The sequence below is a fragment of the Musa acuminata genome, chromosome BXJ3-5 (assembly GCF_036884655.1).
Source record: "Musa acuminata AAA Group cultivar baxijiao chromosome BXJ3-5, Cavendish_Baxijiao_AAA, whole genome shotgun sequence".
Lineage (NCBI taxonomy): Eukaryota > Viridiplantae > Streptophyta > Magnoliopsida > Zingiberales > Musaceae > Musa > Musa acuminata.
In genome coordinates, this window is record NC_088353.1 from 4,679,490 (window position 1) to 4,693,459 (window position 13,970).

The window sequence follows — 13,970 nt, forward strand, 5'->3', positions numbered from 1 at the left end:
GCCATTCTCGAGTCTTGGTCATAGCATCTCGACGTCTTCAAACCTGATCGAGAGATGATGGTGTGGGTGAAGGCGAATGGGAGACAATCTGCGTCAAGCAGTTAGACAAGTATTCTCACCGATCGCTCTTCCTACTCATCCTCCTCCTTCGAAGCTGTAAAAGAAGTTTCCATCATTCTCACCCGCTGCTTTATCATTCTCAACACTGTAATCATAAAACTCATCTACGACCCTCAAAAACACTATCATTAAAAATATAATTATTATATTAAAATTATCATGTGTTAAATTTTTATTAATGAAATGGATGAATAAATAAAATTAAATATTTTACTTTTATAATTATAAACTTTTTAATATAATTTTTTTAAGTTTAGAAATTAAAAATATTAAAAAAATAACGACAAAATAATTAGCCCCACAATCGATTATGCCTGCTATTTGATATCTTAGTGCTGTGTGAGTTATGTACGACGTTTAATATTTGATATAATGTAAATTTATTTATTTTTTTTTTAAAATAAGTCATTTTATTTAATTTTTATTTATTTTTATGCCACAAAAAGGATATAATTTATTTGAGTTGAAGACGTAAGCTTTGGGTTTTCCCACCTGAGACACACGTGGCAGGCAATTTCTGGTTCAACTTTAATACTCGACGGTTTCGGCGTCATTTCGCCTATCATGTTGCCCTAAGAACAAAAGAAGACCTCTCGCAAGGACAGAAATCGTTGCCTTCACTTCAATTTCTCCCAGGTTGTTCCCTTCTGCGAGATATATATAGAGAGAGAGAGAGATCTCTCTTTTCGAGTAATCCCTCGAACTTTAGTGCTCCTTCCGCTATAGCGCTGCGGGGATCCTCCCGACCAATCCTGAGTCAGCCGAATCTTCCCCCTTCTCGCTTAGATTCGTTTGGATTTTTGCAGATCGGCCAACCCTTGTGTCGCAATTTGTTTTCTTTGTCCATCTTCATCGATCTCTCTTATTTTTTGCCGAGAGATTGCTTTTCGATTTTGTTCTCACTTGTTGATCGGCTTGGGAAGTCGGAGATGAACCCTAGAGGTAGATTTCCGCCGCCCGGCATGGGCAATGGCCGAGGGGGTGGCGCGAGCACGAATCCTGGTTTCTATGCGAGAAATCCTCAACAGCACCAGCATCAGCATCAGCATCAGCAGCAGTATGTGCAGCGGAATCCGGGGAATGGCCAGCCGAACCGGCAATTCCAGCACCAGCATCAGCAGTGGTCGAGAAGGAATTGGGTAGGAGGTGACTCTGGTGCTGGCGAAGTAATGAAATCGGTTCAATCTGAGGCGACCGACTCCAGGTAAAACCGGAAAGGAAGGATCTTTGAGTGAAATTGTGGGTTTTGTTTTGTTGCTCTCTGTAGTTTTATCTTTTCCATTGTAGTTCTCTCTGTCTGTTTCTTATTGCATACTTGGAACTACTTGGAGAATCAATGAATTGCTTGGTGATTAGTTGTTTTCGTTAATAGGTGGCATTTGTTGGGACGCTACCATCGTGTGTGATTATCAATTTTGTTGATCTCATGCGTAGTTAAATTTTCACTCTCCAATGCTGCGGAAAAGGATAAAATCTTGCTTTCTGTTTGAGGCAAGCTTTATAACATATGTATGTCATGTTTTGCTTGTTCTTTGGTGGTATCTTTGCAAATTCAGGATGTTCGAAATGAATTAAATTGATTGGCCTCAACCCTGTTTGGTTGAGGGTTTTGGAAATATATAGAGTAATTGACTATTGAAAGTCGAAATCCTTAGTTGAGAGAGAGGTTGTTTCTTCTAAACCCCCACCCCCATTTTTATCTACCTTCCATTGATGAAGAGATCTTGACAACTGAAATTTAGAAAAGAAGAATCAATTTTTCTTTCCCTTCTCTCTTCTATATTCCATAACTCATCTAGGTTTTTCTTCTTTTTATCTTCTATCTTAACTCTTTAAAAATGTTAAAATGATAAAAATGATGATATTGTTTGCCTGATTTAAAACACACACACACATATGTGCATGTATGTGTGTGTGTGTGTGTGTGTGTGTGTGTGTGTGTGAATTTCTCTCCTTTAGTTTGATGATGTCTCATTTATTGGTGTTTTAACCAAGCAGTTCTCTTGGTGTGGTTTTTTTTTTATGCATGTGGTGACCCAGCTTTTTTTGTTGTAGAACTTTAGATAAGTCCTTGTCTTTGTTTTTCCTTTTTGTTGTATGAATGCATTGGTCACGTTTTCCTTAACAAAGCCAATTTTAGCTCATAATGCTATTGTTGTATTTCCTCCGCAATCAACTAAACCAAAATAACCTTTCTTTTTTATAATTTGAATCATGAAAAGGAAGGACATGCATCTATGCCTGAATTCTGTTACTAGGGAAATTAAATACTTGCCATTAACTAATGGAAACACATTGATGATGTGTTACATATTGCATGGATCTTAACCATTTAGAACTTAGTCATTGAAAAAGATCTATGTAGCTGTATCCAAATAGTTGGGACATTACTTCTTGATGTAGTTTGTAGGTCTTTTGGGAAAAAATAATGCTGGAGAACACCTTTTTCTATTCCATTGGTAAGTAAATTAATCCAGGAGCAGCAGAAGAAACATATTTACAGAATTAGAGTAGTGACTTTCTGGGTGATCAGTGTGCAATTATCTAGACTAATATAGCTGCAAGGCAACCTTCTGGTTGGATAAAGACTTTGCCTGTGTTTAGTGTGTTACTGAGAGCAATGCAAAACTTTTCCTGATTATATGTAGAGGAATTTGGTGTCTTAGGATAATAGAATACTTGTTGAAATCTTCCAGATTCCTGCATGCTTCATCTCTTGAAAATGAGACAAAATAAATACGTACATACTGAAAACCTATAGTTTCAGCTACTGCTTTTTCACATTTTTTTCATGTTAACTTTTGAATTTACATGAGAACACAAATATTCTTCATTACAAAATCAGTTAACACATATCAGCACTTCGTTCTTTTAATTAATTTTTAATTTGATGGTTTCAGCTTGCAAGATTGGAAGGCACAATTGAAGATACCACCTGCTGACTCACGTTACAAGACAGAGGTCAAATTCACATTGATCTTTTCATGAACTAGGATAAGGGAATAATACTGGATTTTAGGAGTTCCTTGTTTTTGAATGAAGTATTGTCTACCTAAGTTGTCCTACCAGTAGACTTATGATTTGTGAAAGTGCTGCTTTTTATGTGAATTTTCCATGATGATTAATATATTTAGTCAAGGAAGTTGATTAATCACTTGTCTTGGTATATTATAAAATGTAACTACATATTTTATCATAATAAACAAGTACCAGAGTTTTTATCTACGACAGAAGAATAGTATGTTTTCTTGTATATATGTAATATGATCTATTTAGATTTTTCTATGGTCATATCTTTGGTGCATTGTGTATTAGTTTTTTTAATATTGCGCACCAGTACACTGTATTGCGTTATCCTCTACTTGCATCTATGCTTCATGATCACCAACTTCTTTTATGATGATCACGGGAACTATCTTGTTGTATGTTTTCACTCATTTTACATTGCTCTATTCTTAAAGATTCTACGAAGTTCATTGTTGGTATAACAAAGTAATGTTATTCATCTGTCAATGATGTAGAACAAGTATGTGTAATAACTAGTTGGCTCTAGTATCTATTGGTTGTCAGGTCTTTTTCATTTAATATCTGTAAAAATGTTGGCTTGTTTTGCCAGGATGTGACTGCAACTAAAGGAAACGAATTTGAGGACTATTTTCTGAAGCGGGAACTTCTTATGGGAATTTATGAGAAGGGTTTTGAAAGGCCTTCACCTATTCAGGAAGAAAGCATTCCTATTGCACTCACTGGCAGTGACATTCTTGCCAGAGCTAAAAATGGGACTGGGAAGACAGCTGCATTTTGTATTCCTGCACTTGAAAAAATTGACCAAGATTGCAACGCTATTCAAGGTTTCTCATTGTACTCTTTTTGTTATTTGCAGAAGTTGTTCCTCCGTATTGCAGAATTTATTTAAGTTTTATCCATTGTGCCAGACCCCATATTGCTGGAAGACTTGTCCACTGATCTGCCCTTTTCTTAATGTATTTGTTTATCTTGTATTCTTTATTAGTTGCAAAGAATCTTGCTCTGTGTGCTATTAAGTATTATAATTTTGAATTTAATTTATATAGTCTTCGTTAGGATCATTTCTTCTAATGTTACTCATGCAGATCTGATGTGCATAATATCTAATTTGTCATACTTGATCTGCATCGCTAGTTTGTATCATGAATTCATGATCACATGTGCAACATATATATGTGAATTTTGTATTCTGACCAAAAATATCATGATCTCCTATCTTCTGTACCTAATGGTTGACAAGTTCTTTCTGTTCAGTTGTCATATTGGTTCCAACAAGAGAGTTAGCGCTACAGACATCACAAGTTTGTAAGGAGCTTGGAAAACATTTGAGGATCCAGGTTATGGTTAGTACTGGAGGGACCAGTTTGAAGGATGACATTATGCGTTTATATCAACCTGTCCACCTGCTTGTTGGAACACCTGGTCGAATACTTGACCTTGCGAAAAAAGGTGTTTGTGTCTTGAAGGATTGTTCAATGCTTATTATGGATGAGGTAATGCATTGAAACTTAATCTAACTCTTTTATTTTCAATGGGAATTTTTGTGTGGTCTTTAAAGGTGCCACCCCAGAATCCTATATTCTTAGCACATCTTTTTGCAAAAAGTGAAAATATAGGTTTTCATAGGATACTTTATTGTTCTTAGGCATATCTCTCACGAATCTGATTCTCATAAGATGGTTTGGTTTTCTTTTCCTTCTTTGTTTTTGTTTCTTGGATTTTATATAGTTTGAGAACCTGTCTTGTGCACTGTTACTTTGGTTTAATCTGCTTGTGAAGGTTGTCTAACTGCATGGGAATGTGTGTTGCTATAAATGGTTTTTTTCTCTGTTAAGCATTGGAAAAAAGAAATTTTACCATCTAGTTTTATTGGGACATTGATCATTCATTTACAATACAAACTAAATGAAGTATTTCTAAGGCAAAGAATATTATTTTCTGATGTGTGATATAGTTATTTATGAAAGATTGTTTGTGCTTTTAGAAGGTTGCAAGTTAAATTTCTTCAGCCTATTCTACTCATTTGTTTTGAAATTTACCAATCATTTCAACCTACAGTTTAATCATTAGCAATGCATGCTGACTGCTAAAGAAAACGTGTGACCTTTATAGATTATCATGTCATTTATCTTTTTTTCTTATTTTGCTTCTCTATTCTCTCTTTTCTAATGGCAACTAACATTTTCTCATTTCACAGGCTGACAAACTACTGTCTCCTGAGTTTCAACCAACGATAGAGCAGCTTATTCAGTTTCTTCCTGCCAATCGGCAGATTTTAATGTTTTCAGCAACATTTCCTGTAACAGTCAAAGATTTTAAAGACAAATACCTTCCAAAACCCTATATTATCAATCTAATGGATGAACTGACACTGAAGGGAATAACACAGTACTATGCTTTTGTCGAGGAAAGACAGAAGGTCCACTGCCTGAATACCCTTTTCTCAAAGGTTTGCCTTCAACTGTAGTACTTTGTATTTGGAGTGTTTTTCATAGTTCTGAGAACAATGTTTTTTTAACAGCTTCAAATTAACCAGTCTATTATTTTCTGTAACTCTGTTAACCGAGTGGAGCTGTTAGCAAAGAAGATCACTGAGCTTGGTTATTCCTGCTTCTACATCCATGCTAAAATGCTGCAAGATCATAGGAATCGTGTTTTTCACGACTTCCGCAATGGAGCATGCAGGAATCTTGTTTGCACAGGTATGGTATTTTTTTTGAAGTCTAATTTTTTGTATGAGATTAATCATGTAGATGACTAGTTATATTAATTGTTAGAAATGTGCTGCCAGCTTTTTTCTCATCCAAATGAATGCAGTTCATGCACAAACAGTGACATGGTTTGTGACTTTTTTGCACCTAATTCATAGTACTTATCTTGTATCCAATGATTTAAAAAGCTTTAGGCGTCAAAAGACGCTAAGGTCCCAAGACACCCGAGGCGCTATGTGCTCACTCGGGCGAAACGAGACGCTCTAAAATATTAAAAGATAAAATATATATAACATAATTAAAAATAAAATTATTTAAATAAAAATATAATATTAAATTAAAAATATACTGTTAACAGTATATTACTTAAGTTAGAAGAGGAGAAAAAAATTTCTCTGAAATATTAAAATATAAAAATAAATAATATAACTACAAATATAATTATTTAAATTAAAATAAAATATTAAATTTAAAATATACTGTTAACAGTATATTACTTAAAGTTAGAGGGGGGAGAAAAAATTATTAACAGTAACAAAGGGAGATAGCAGTAGCGCTGCGAACGACAACAGCGACAACGGTTTAAGATACTATTAACAGTATATTACTTAAAGTTAGATGGGGGAGAAAAAATGTTAAGTAACATAGATAGCAGCAGGGCTGTGAACGACAGCAATGGTAGCGGCGGAAGCTGCGAACAATAGTAGTGGCAGCGGTGAAAGCTGCGGACAGCAGCGGTAGCAGTGACAGAAGCTCTAGAGGGCGTCCTGTCACGGACTTAGCTGGTTTTGCCTAAGTCGTGCGGCATCCTTGCGTATCCGTCCGCAAGGGTCAGCCTCCCCGAAGTCTCCCATTGTCCTTTAGGACCAACAAAAGAGAGAACGAGCTAGAGAGAACGCCTCAATCGGGATCCACAAGCAAACATCTCTGAAAAACACTTCATAGACAATGCAAATTACAAACAGACTTTACAAGCTCTGAACAGTGGCACAACAAAGGGTAAAATGGTCCATTACAGACCGAGAATCTCTCGTACGTGTCAACATGACACAACCTTTATTTACAAGCCTAAAGAGGCCACCAACCCAACTAAAATGAGACTATTAAGCCTTTGGCCGCCCCTTTACATGCTGTACAAGGCATGAACATGCCAAAAGACACGGACATACACAAGCATTACATCAAACACCTTGTTTATAAGTTTGTCCGTGACATTCTCCCCCACTTATTCCTTCGACGTCCTCGTTGAAGCCTTTGTCGACACTGCAACTCCTCGCCTTTGCTGAGTCTTCAATCCTCTGCTCCAGCTACAATGCGCCTCTTGGCTCCTTGCTGCTCTTCGCTGCTGTTTTTGAGTAGTCGAACCTTTGATCCGCCATGCTGCTTCAACTCACCAATGACTCTAACTCTGGTGTGGGGTTGGCTGAGTTGTGTTGATCCTTGTTGATTCCTGCAGATCCCCCAAATGAAGGAAAAGACCATCCTTACTGCGCCAGTCTCTCAAATTCCTCATGCTGCTTGAACTAGGTGGATGCTTGTTGGAGCTTTAACGAGCATCGTTTCGCAAACTTCTGAAGTTTTGGGTCCTTCCTCCACAAAATTTGCTCATTGACTCTTCCTTCACTTAGTTGTCACATCCAAGTAGGTTCGCATCACTTCCGCTTTCGATTGACATTTCGTTGGGAAATGAAGCGGACAATCTACTCTCAGTAGCACTGATCATCGTTGGTGAGGATTTGACAACTATTGTCTTTCATTATCTTCGAAGGGTCTTTGAACATATGCAGAGCTCCTCTGCTGGATAGTTAAGAGAATTGGGGTACTCAGTTTCACCCATTCTCTTAAGAGTTGAGAAGGCAAAGGTTACTTGACTTCGCTCGCCTCCTCAAGGTTGTACTTCATGCATCGAGCTGGTTACTGGCCTTCGCCTGCTCTTTGCTCACACTTCTGAAGTACATGAAGTGTTTGCACTCCTTGCGTTGAGTTAGCTACTGTGATTCACCTTCTCAATGCCATTGAACTTATGGAATGCAGGAAGTTGTCACCCCAACTTGGAGTAGTTCTCTCATAAGTTTGGTCGCCTCTGGGATTGTACCGTCTTCTCCATCAACCCTGCCGCCTACTCCACTGAGTAGCAAAGGTACAGCACCGCGTACTGCCTGCTTCGTTCCTTGGTTATGCACTCTTGCATGACCCGAAGTCCTTCACTTTCGGCTATCTTGATGAGAAGCACATTGACACCGGTCTTACGAAGTTCTTCGGCCTTTGCCCTTCAGCCTTGTCTTGGTACTTGGAGATTGCTTCTGCATTCTCCACCTCCTCGGCCTCTTTCACGACCAAGCGCTCTCCCTCCATGAGAGCAAGGGATCAATGACTTTCACGGAAGTCCCGCCTCTGCGGTACCATGGCGTTGCCATGCCCATAGCCCTACTATCCGTCGCCTCGCATCTGCATCCCTTTTCTTCACGATCAGTAGATATGTCTCCGTGGCACTCCTCTGAGTCCACCTCCATTCTAACTGATGCTTGATTTTGGGTAGCTAAGTCCCTCTGGACTCATCGTCGCTTCCTCGCCCCTTTCGACCCCCTGCTTCAACACCTCTGTGTTCTCCAAGCAGTCCGTTTGGTCGATGGAAAGACAGACTGCAACTCCCATGCATAGCCTCTGCCATCACGTTATAGGGTTTGCACCGATTCTGTTCTCCTTAGCTTCCTTGGTAGCAACGTTCGCTTACTCGGCCTTGTCCTCTGACTTGCCGGGCTCCCTTAAGCGAATATGAGCTCTGGAGCAGTCCAACTCTCCAGCTACTTCGATCATAACTCTGCATGATCAAGTCCCTCCCATGGGACTCACTGGTACTTGCATTCGAACTTTTCCCTTGGTGGAACCTAGCCCCCATATGCTGATGACCAAGGTTTTCATCCGATGCAAAATTCGATGCACGCACGGAAGACCCGCCTCTGCGGTACCATAGCCTTCACTCCTTGAACCCATAGCCTTTCTTGCCGTCGTGTTGTTCACCGAAGTGGAGCTCCCAGTAGCTCCCGATCATACCTCCATATGATCTAGTCCCTCCCAGGACTATGTCGTGTGTATCGCATTGCCACGAACTGTTCCACCACGATCCGCTGCATCATGTCATCTCCTGGTGACATCTCCATTGCATTCTGATCCTTGTGGAATAAACTCGAATTGTGAACCCTCCATGTGTGGCCTCTGCCAATACATCGCAGGGTCTCCTCCACCTTCGATTTTGTTCGCTACTTTGGCAATCGACCTTCATCCACCCACTCTTGGGTCACACCTAAATGAAGCACCGCTCTAGGACAGTCCGTCGCCTAGTAGCTCCTGAAGTCCACCGACTTCACTGTAATTTGTGCACCATTGTCTGGATCCTGGGCCTCTACCCCTACCAGAACAATCTCCGCTGCACACCGCTTCCTTCATAGCAACTCGAATGGCAACACTGTGGCATATTATTCAAGAGTACCCGTCTCTGCGTCCTCTTGCCCCATGCTAAGGCCTTCTGAACCCAACTTCGCCTCCGCAAATTGAGTCGCCTTAGTTCCTCCATCAAATGCTTCTTCGAGATAAGGTGCATGTGCTCCGAAGCTCCCTTCGTCTTTGGCACCATGCAAGATGAGTCCGCTCCGTCAGAATGAAGGACCCATGGAACAACATGATCCTACTCTTGCCTCTGCAAGAGTTCATGTCCTTGACCTCTGTCTAAGGAAAGCACTGTGCCTCTACTCCATGTTCCAACTTCTATGCTGGCTCCCTTCATGCGGCTCGGGTACTTCGCCAAGTTACACCCAAGTTACTCCGCTCCTCGTTTTTGCATTGAGTCGATGGTGGCCCTCGTGCCCACCATTCCACGGGTCAGCCTTCCCTTGAGTCCGATCCCCATATCGACTCCAAGTGTACCTTCATTTAAGTTGCTTTGGGTCGCTCCCCCACTTGATCTCGCAATGCATCCACCAATGCATTCTCTCAAGCGAGATCATGCGACGACTCCTCGCCGCTTGCTCAGTCCATCGAGCTTCGTGGAGTTGTTGTTTGTTGAGGTACTCCTCCTCAACATGTGTGGTCCGTCTCACATGATTCTCCCTCTGGAGAGCCGGGACTTATCCCTCCTGGATAACTATCCCGTTGGAGGGATAAGTTATCCCCTTGGACTACTCCGATCTGCTGAACAAACTGTGCATTGCTCTGCCTCCTGCAAACACACTTGCTAGATTGCGACTCCCCGTCAATACAGTCCCCGCTGCACCCCTCAAGGCCTAGCAACATGCTGAACTCGTTGCACACTTCAGCCTCCTACGGACGTATCCTTCACATGCCGAAGAGAAAGTTTCAATGCTCTATGGCGCCGAGTTTCGGTCGCCTTGGGATGGCCACGAACATTCCATCGTCCGCATACAAGCCCATGCATGAGTACCAAATTCTTCGAGTTAGCAATTCCCCTCACCTCTGTGAGCTTTGCATAACTCTTTTGGTCGTTGAGCAACTCATTCCACCTTGGATGGTCTCATCCTTTACCAAGCGCCTCACTTGCCTTGAGCACCATCAAGTATAGTTGTCAACGTTGAGCCGTAGCTCAAACTCAGCAATCCCAACCTTTGTGCGCTCCACATTCTTCCAAGCTTGCCTGTTCTCGTGGTGCCTCTTGCGCGATGGGTTGGCCATTCCTCTGAATGCCAATCTCGGATACCCGCTCCTCTAAGCGACTCCTTTTCCCTACATCTCCATGCCCGTTTTCCCCCAAACGGTCGCGCGTGTGCTGACTGCCCTCAACGCAGCCCCGCTAGGTCCCCCACGTTTGCATGCTAAGTGTTTTTATGAGTGCTTGTCCCGCTCTGATACCATATGTCACGGACTTAGCTGGTTTTGCCTAAGTCGTGCGGCACCCTTGCGTGTCCGTCCGCAAGGGTCAGCCTCCCCGAAGTCTCCCATTGTCCCTTAGGACCAACAAAAGAGAGAACGAGCTAGAGAGAACGCCTCAATCGGGATCCACAAGCAAACATCTCTGAAAAACACTTCATAGACAATGCAAATTACAAACAGACTTTACAAGCTCTGAACAGTGGCACAACAAAGGGTAAAATGGTCCATTACAGACCGAGAATCTCTCGTACGTGTCAACATGACACAACCTTTATTTACAAGCCTAAAGAGGCCACTAACCCAACTAAAATAGGACTATTAAGCCTTCGGCCGCCCCTTTACATGCTGTACAAGGCATGAACATGCCAAAAGACACGGACATACATAAGCATTACATCAAACACCTTGTTTAGAAGTTTGTCCGTGACAGTCCGTCGGTGGCGAAGGAACTTGTGGTCCTCTCCCTCGACAATGGAAGGATGCGACAGTAGAAGGAAGCTACGGGGGCCGTCGAACTTGTCCGTCGACAACAGAGGAAGGCTCGGTCTGTTGTATCGGCGGCTAAGGCAGAAGGAGCGCTAGGGTTCCTCGGGGTCGCGCAGGCGTGAAGCGTGGTTTTGCGGTAAGAAACTATAAACCGAACCAGCTTTAAATCGGTTCGGTTCGCCTAATAGAGTCGGGCGCTCACTCGAAGCGCCTAGGCGGCGCATCATTGAAGCGCGTCGCCTGGTGTACACACAAGGCGCTTGAGCCTCGCCTCGCCTCGCCTTGCCCGAGCGCTTAGGCGAGCGCCCTTGATCATAATTGTTATGATCATTAAATCACTACTTGTATCGTATGGTCATATATGCCGATCAGTTGTGACCTTGATCATAATTGTTATCCGGCATCCTGTGCTGAAACTGTCTATGCCCACAGTTTCTCCTCTGACCGAGCATGTTTTAGTTGTTTAATTTTATTTTGTTGTCAATTGACACTTTGTACAAGCAACTCATTGTACCACAGCTGGTGTTGTCTAAGTCCGTGTTCCAATTTGTGTTATGCTTATATGTAGTAAATTGTTTCTGTTGTCATTTTATGTGACCTGCTATTAAAATGCTTTTCTCCCCTGTGGCATTTTGGCTTGTCTTGCAGATCTATTTACAAGGGGAATTGATATTCAAGCTGTCAATGTTGTCATCAATTTTGATTTTCCAAAGAACTCTGAAACATATCTGCACAGGGTATGGCCTTTGATTCTCTAGTGTGTTAAGTTAAAATTCTTAATTATGAATGTCAATTCAATTGGACATGTAAGCTATCATGAACTGGTCATCCAATAGCATTTCTTCATCCAGTTCTAAGAATAAATCGAACTCTTAGAACCCATGCTCTATTGAATTGTCGACATTGATGATTACCTTGAGTTTGCTTGTACTTGCATGTCTCTAAATTACTTTGATCTCGGAATTGTTCGTTTACTTGTTTGTTGCATGCTTTTGCTGTATGGAATTTTTCTCTGATTCGATCCTGAAGACAAAAAAGTCTATGTTTAAACCAATTTACCAAGAGTAACTATTATTGTTGGACAATTTCAGGTTGGTCGTTCAGGCCGATTTGGTCACCTTGGTTTGGCCATCAATCTGATCACCTATGAGGATCGCTTTAATCTGTATGATCACTTATCAATCTTTGATATGCTAATATACTTTTAATTTGACCCTCATCTTCTTTTCTGAAATACAATAATTAATTGCCTTATGACAGGTATAGGATTGAGCAAGAACTTGGAGCAGAAATAAAACAGATTCCGCCGCAGATTGATCGCACTATATACTGCACGTGAACCACAGCAAGTTATGTCTGGCCTTTCATGGTGAATAACTAGAAGAATACTTGTAAATACTGGCATGTCAAGTGTGGAAGTCTCTTACTTATTTGCTATTTCTAAATGGCCCCATTTATGATAGCATGAAATAGAAACAGATCCTTGTCTGATTGCACATATACATTTTTGCCTATCTTTGCATTTCATGAATACTGAATGAGATGTCAATAATGATAGTGCATAGGTCACCCAAAGGCAGCTTGTAAGCGTCTGTCTTTTAATGGTTAAATAGATTTACTGTTGACCAAGAAGCATACTATAAAAGTTGTAATGCCCAACTATTGGGTATTGGGTACTTGGGTCTTTTGTCATTATTAAGCAATCATTGCTCAAACTACGAATGAGCAAATCAATCTCTATAGTTCCATTGTTAGGTTACCTTCTATTTCTCAGTTCGCACACCACTATCGTAAATTAGTTACTTTGTCTAAAAGGTGCATCACTAATTATAATATTGCAAATATTAGGATGTATCTCTGATTTTGGATGAAATGAGAAAAAGATGTCTAAGTTGGTATGTGCATGTGCAAAGGATTGCAAGAATGGTATAATTGACATGTGCATTGAAGGCTATCCACCAACGTTGGTCCTTGTTAAGAAATAAAAAGTAATTTTGTATATCCTTTTACTCTTATTGATCATCAAGAATGTGAACTAATATATGCTCTGATCTTTTTGCTCTCTGTTAGATTTTTCTTTTTCTTTCTTTTTGCTAATTCTGAATTTTGGCATCTTGTTTTTTAATCCTCTGAGCAAGCTATGCATACTTGTGATGTAAACGTTTTGTTGAACTGCATGCACATATGGTCATTTGATACTAATTTTCCCCTTTCACTAAACACATTTATTATTTTGTAACAGTGTCCTCTCGTCTAATTACCTGACATCAACCTTCTTTGTATATAGGGTTTATCTCATTACCTTGTTCATACCGTCATGGCAGCAGATGGCACAATGGATATATCAAAATCAGCTTTTATTTTTAGACTATGCTGATACCTATTGGGTAACTTCAAATCATGATCATTCTTGACTGTGTTGTCAAGTTGGGTATTAGATTCTCTTGACACGCAGGTGGAAGAAGGCTTTAAATTGTCTGTACTTTGGTTCTCTTGTCAACCAAGTACTGGTAAGGAGATAATAGTCGCATCATGTTGTATGCACCGAATGCGCACAGTTGAAGTTTGCAAAGTAGGATTCTCGTCTCCAAATGTCTGTTTAAATGCCTAAATCTAACCACTGTTCTAAATTGTAGGTTTATGCCATAAACAAGTTATCCGTGGCATGTTTGTGCTTATGGTTTTGTACTATCAACTTGTGTAGAATGTGTTGAATGTTCTCGTTTGCTGATAAACCAATTG

At 40.7% G+C, this 13,970-nt stretch overlaps 1 protein-coding gene across 2 annotated transcripts; it reads left to right on the forward strand.

Annotated features, from left to right (window-relative positions):
- The first annotated feature begins 683 nt into the window (after nt 1-683).
- On the forward strand, nt 684-13,919 carry LOC103984492 (DEAD-box ATP-dependent RNA helicase 6). Of its 2 annotated transcripts, none has more exons than XM_009401999.3 (10): nt 684-1,324; nt 3,021-3,081; nt 3,737-3,971; nt 4,402-4,640; nt 5,345-5,596; nt 5,669-5,849; nt 11,877-11,965; nt 12,320-12,393; nt 12,489-12,577; nt 13,516-13,919. In XM_009401999.3, exons 1-9 carry the CDS (start codon nt 1,050-1,052, stop codon nt 12,565-12,567), a joined length of 1,485 nt encoding a protein of 494 aa, XP_009400274.2. In that variant the 5' UTR covers nt 684-1,049; the 3' UTR covers nt 12,568-12,577; nt 13,516-13,919. The 2 variants fall into 2 exon arrangements, with proteins under 2 accessions (XP_009400274.2, XP_009400273.2); XM_009401998.3 differs by having other exon boundaries at nt 685-1,324; nt 12,489-12,597.
- The last annotated feature ends 51 nt before the right edge of the window (nt 13,920-13,970 follow it).

What these genes read in the sequence shown, in the direction of transcription:
- LOC103984492 (XM_009401999.3), top strand. Translation starts at nt 1,050, where the DNA reads ATGAACCCTAGAGGTAGATTTCCGCCGCCCGGCATGGGCAATGGCCGA. An exon ending in ACTCACGTTACAAGACAGAG is followed by an intron (nt 3,082 to 3,736) that starts GTCAAATTCACA and finishes TTGTTTTGCCAG; the next exon opens with GATGTGACTGCAACTAAAGG. An exon ending in TATGAGGATCGCTTTAATCT is followed by an intron (nt 12,394 to 12,488) that starts GTATGATCACTT and finishes GCCTTATGACAG; the next exon opens with GTATAGGATTGAGCAAGAAC.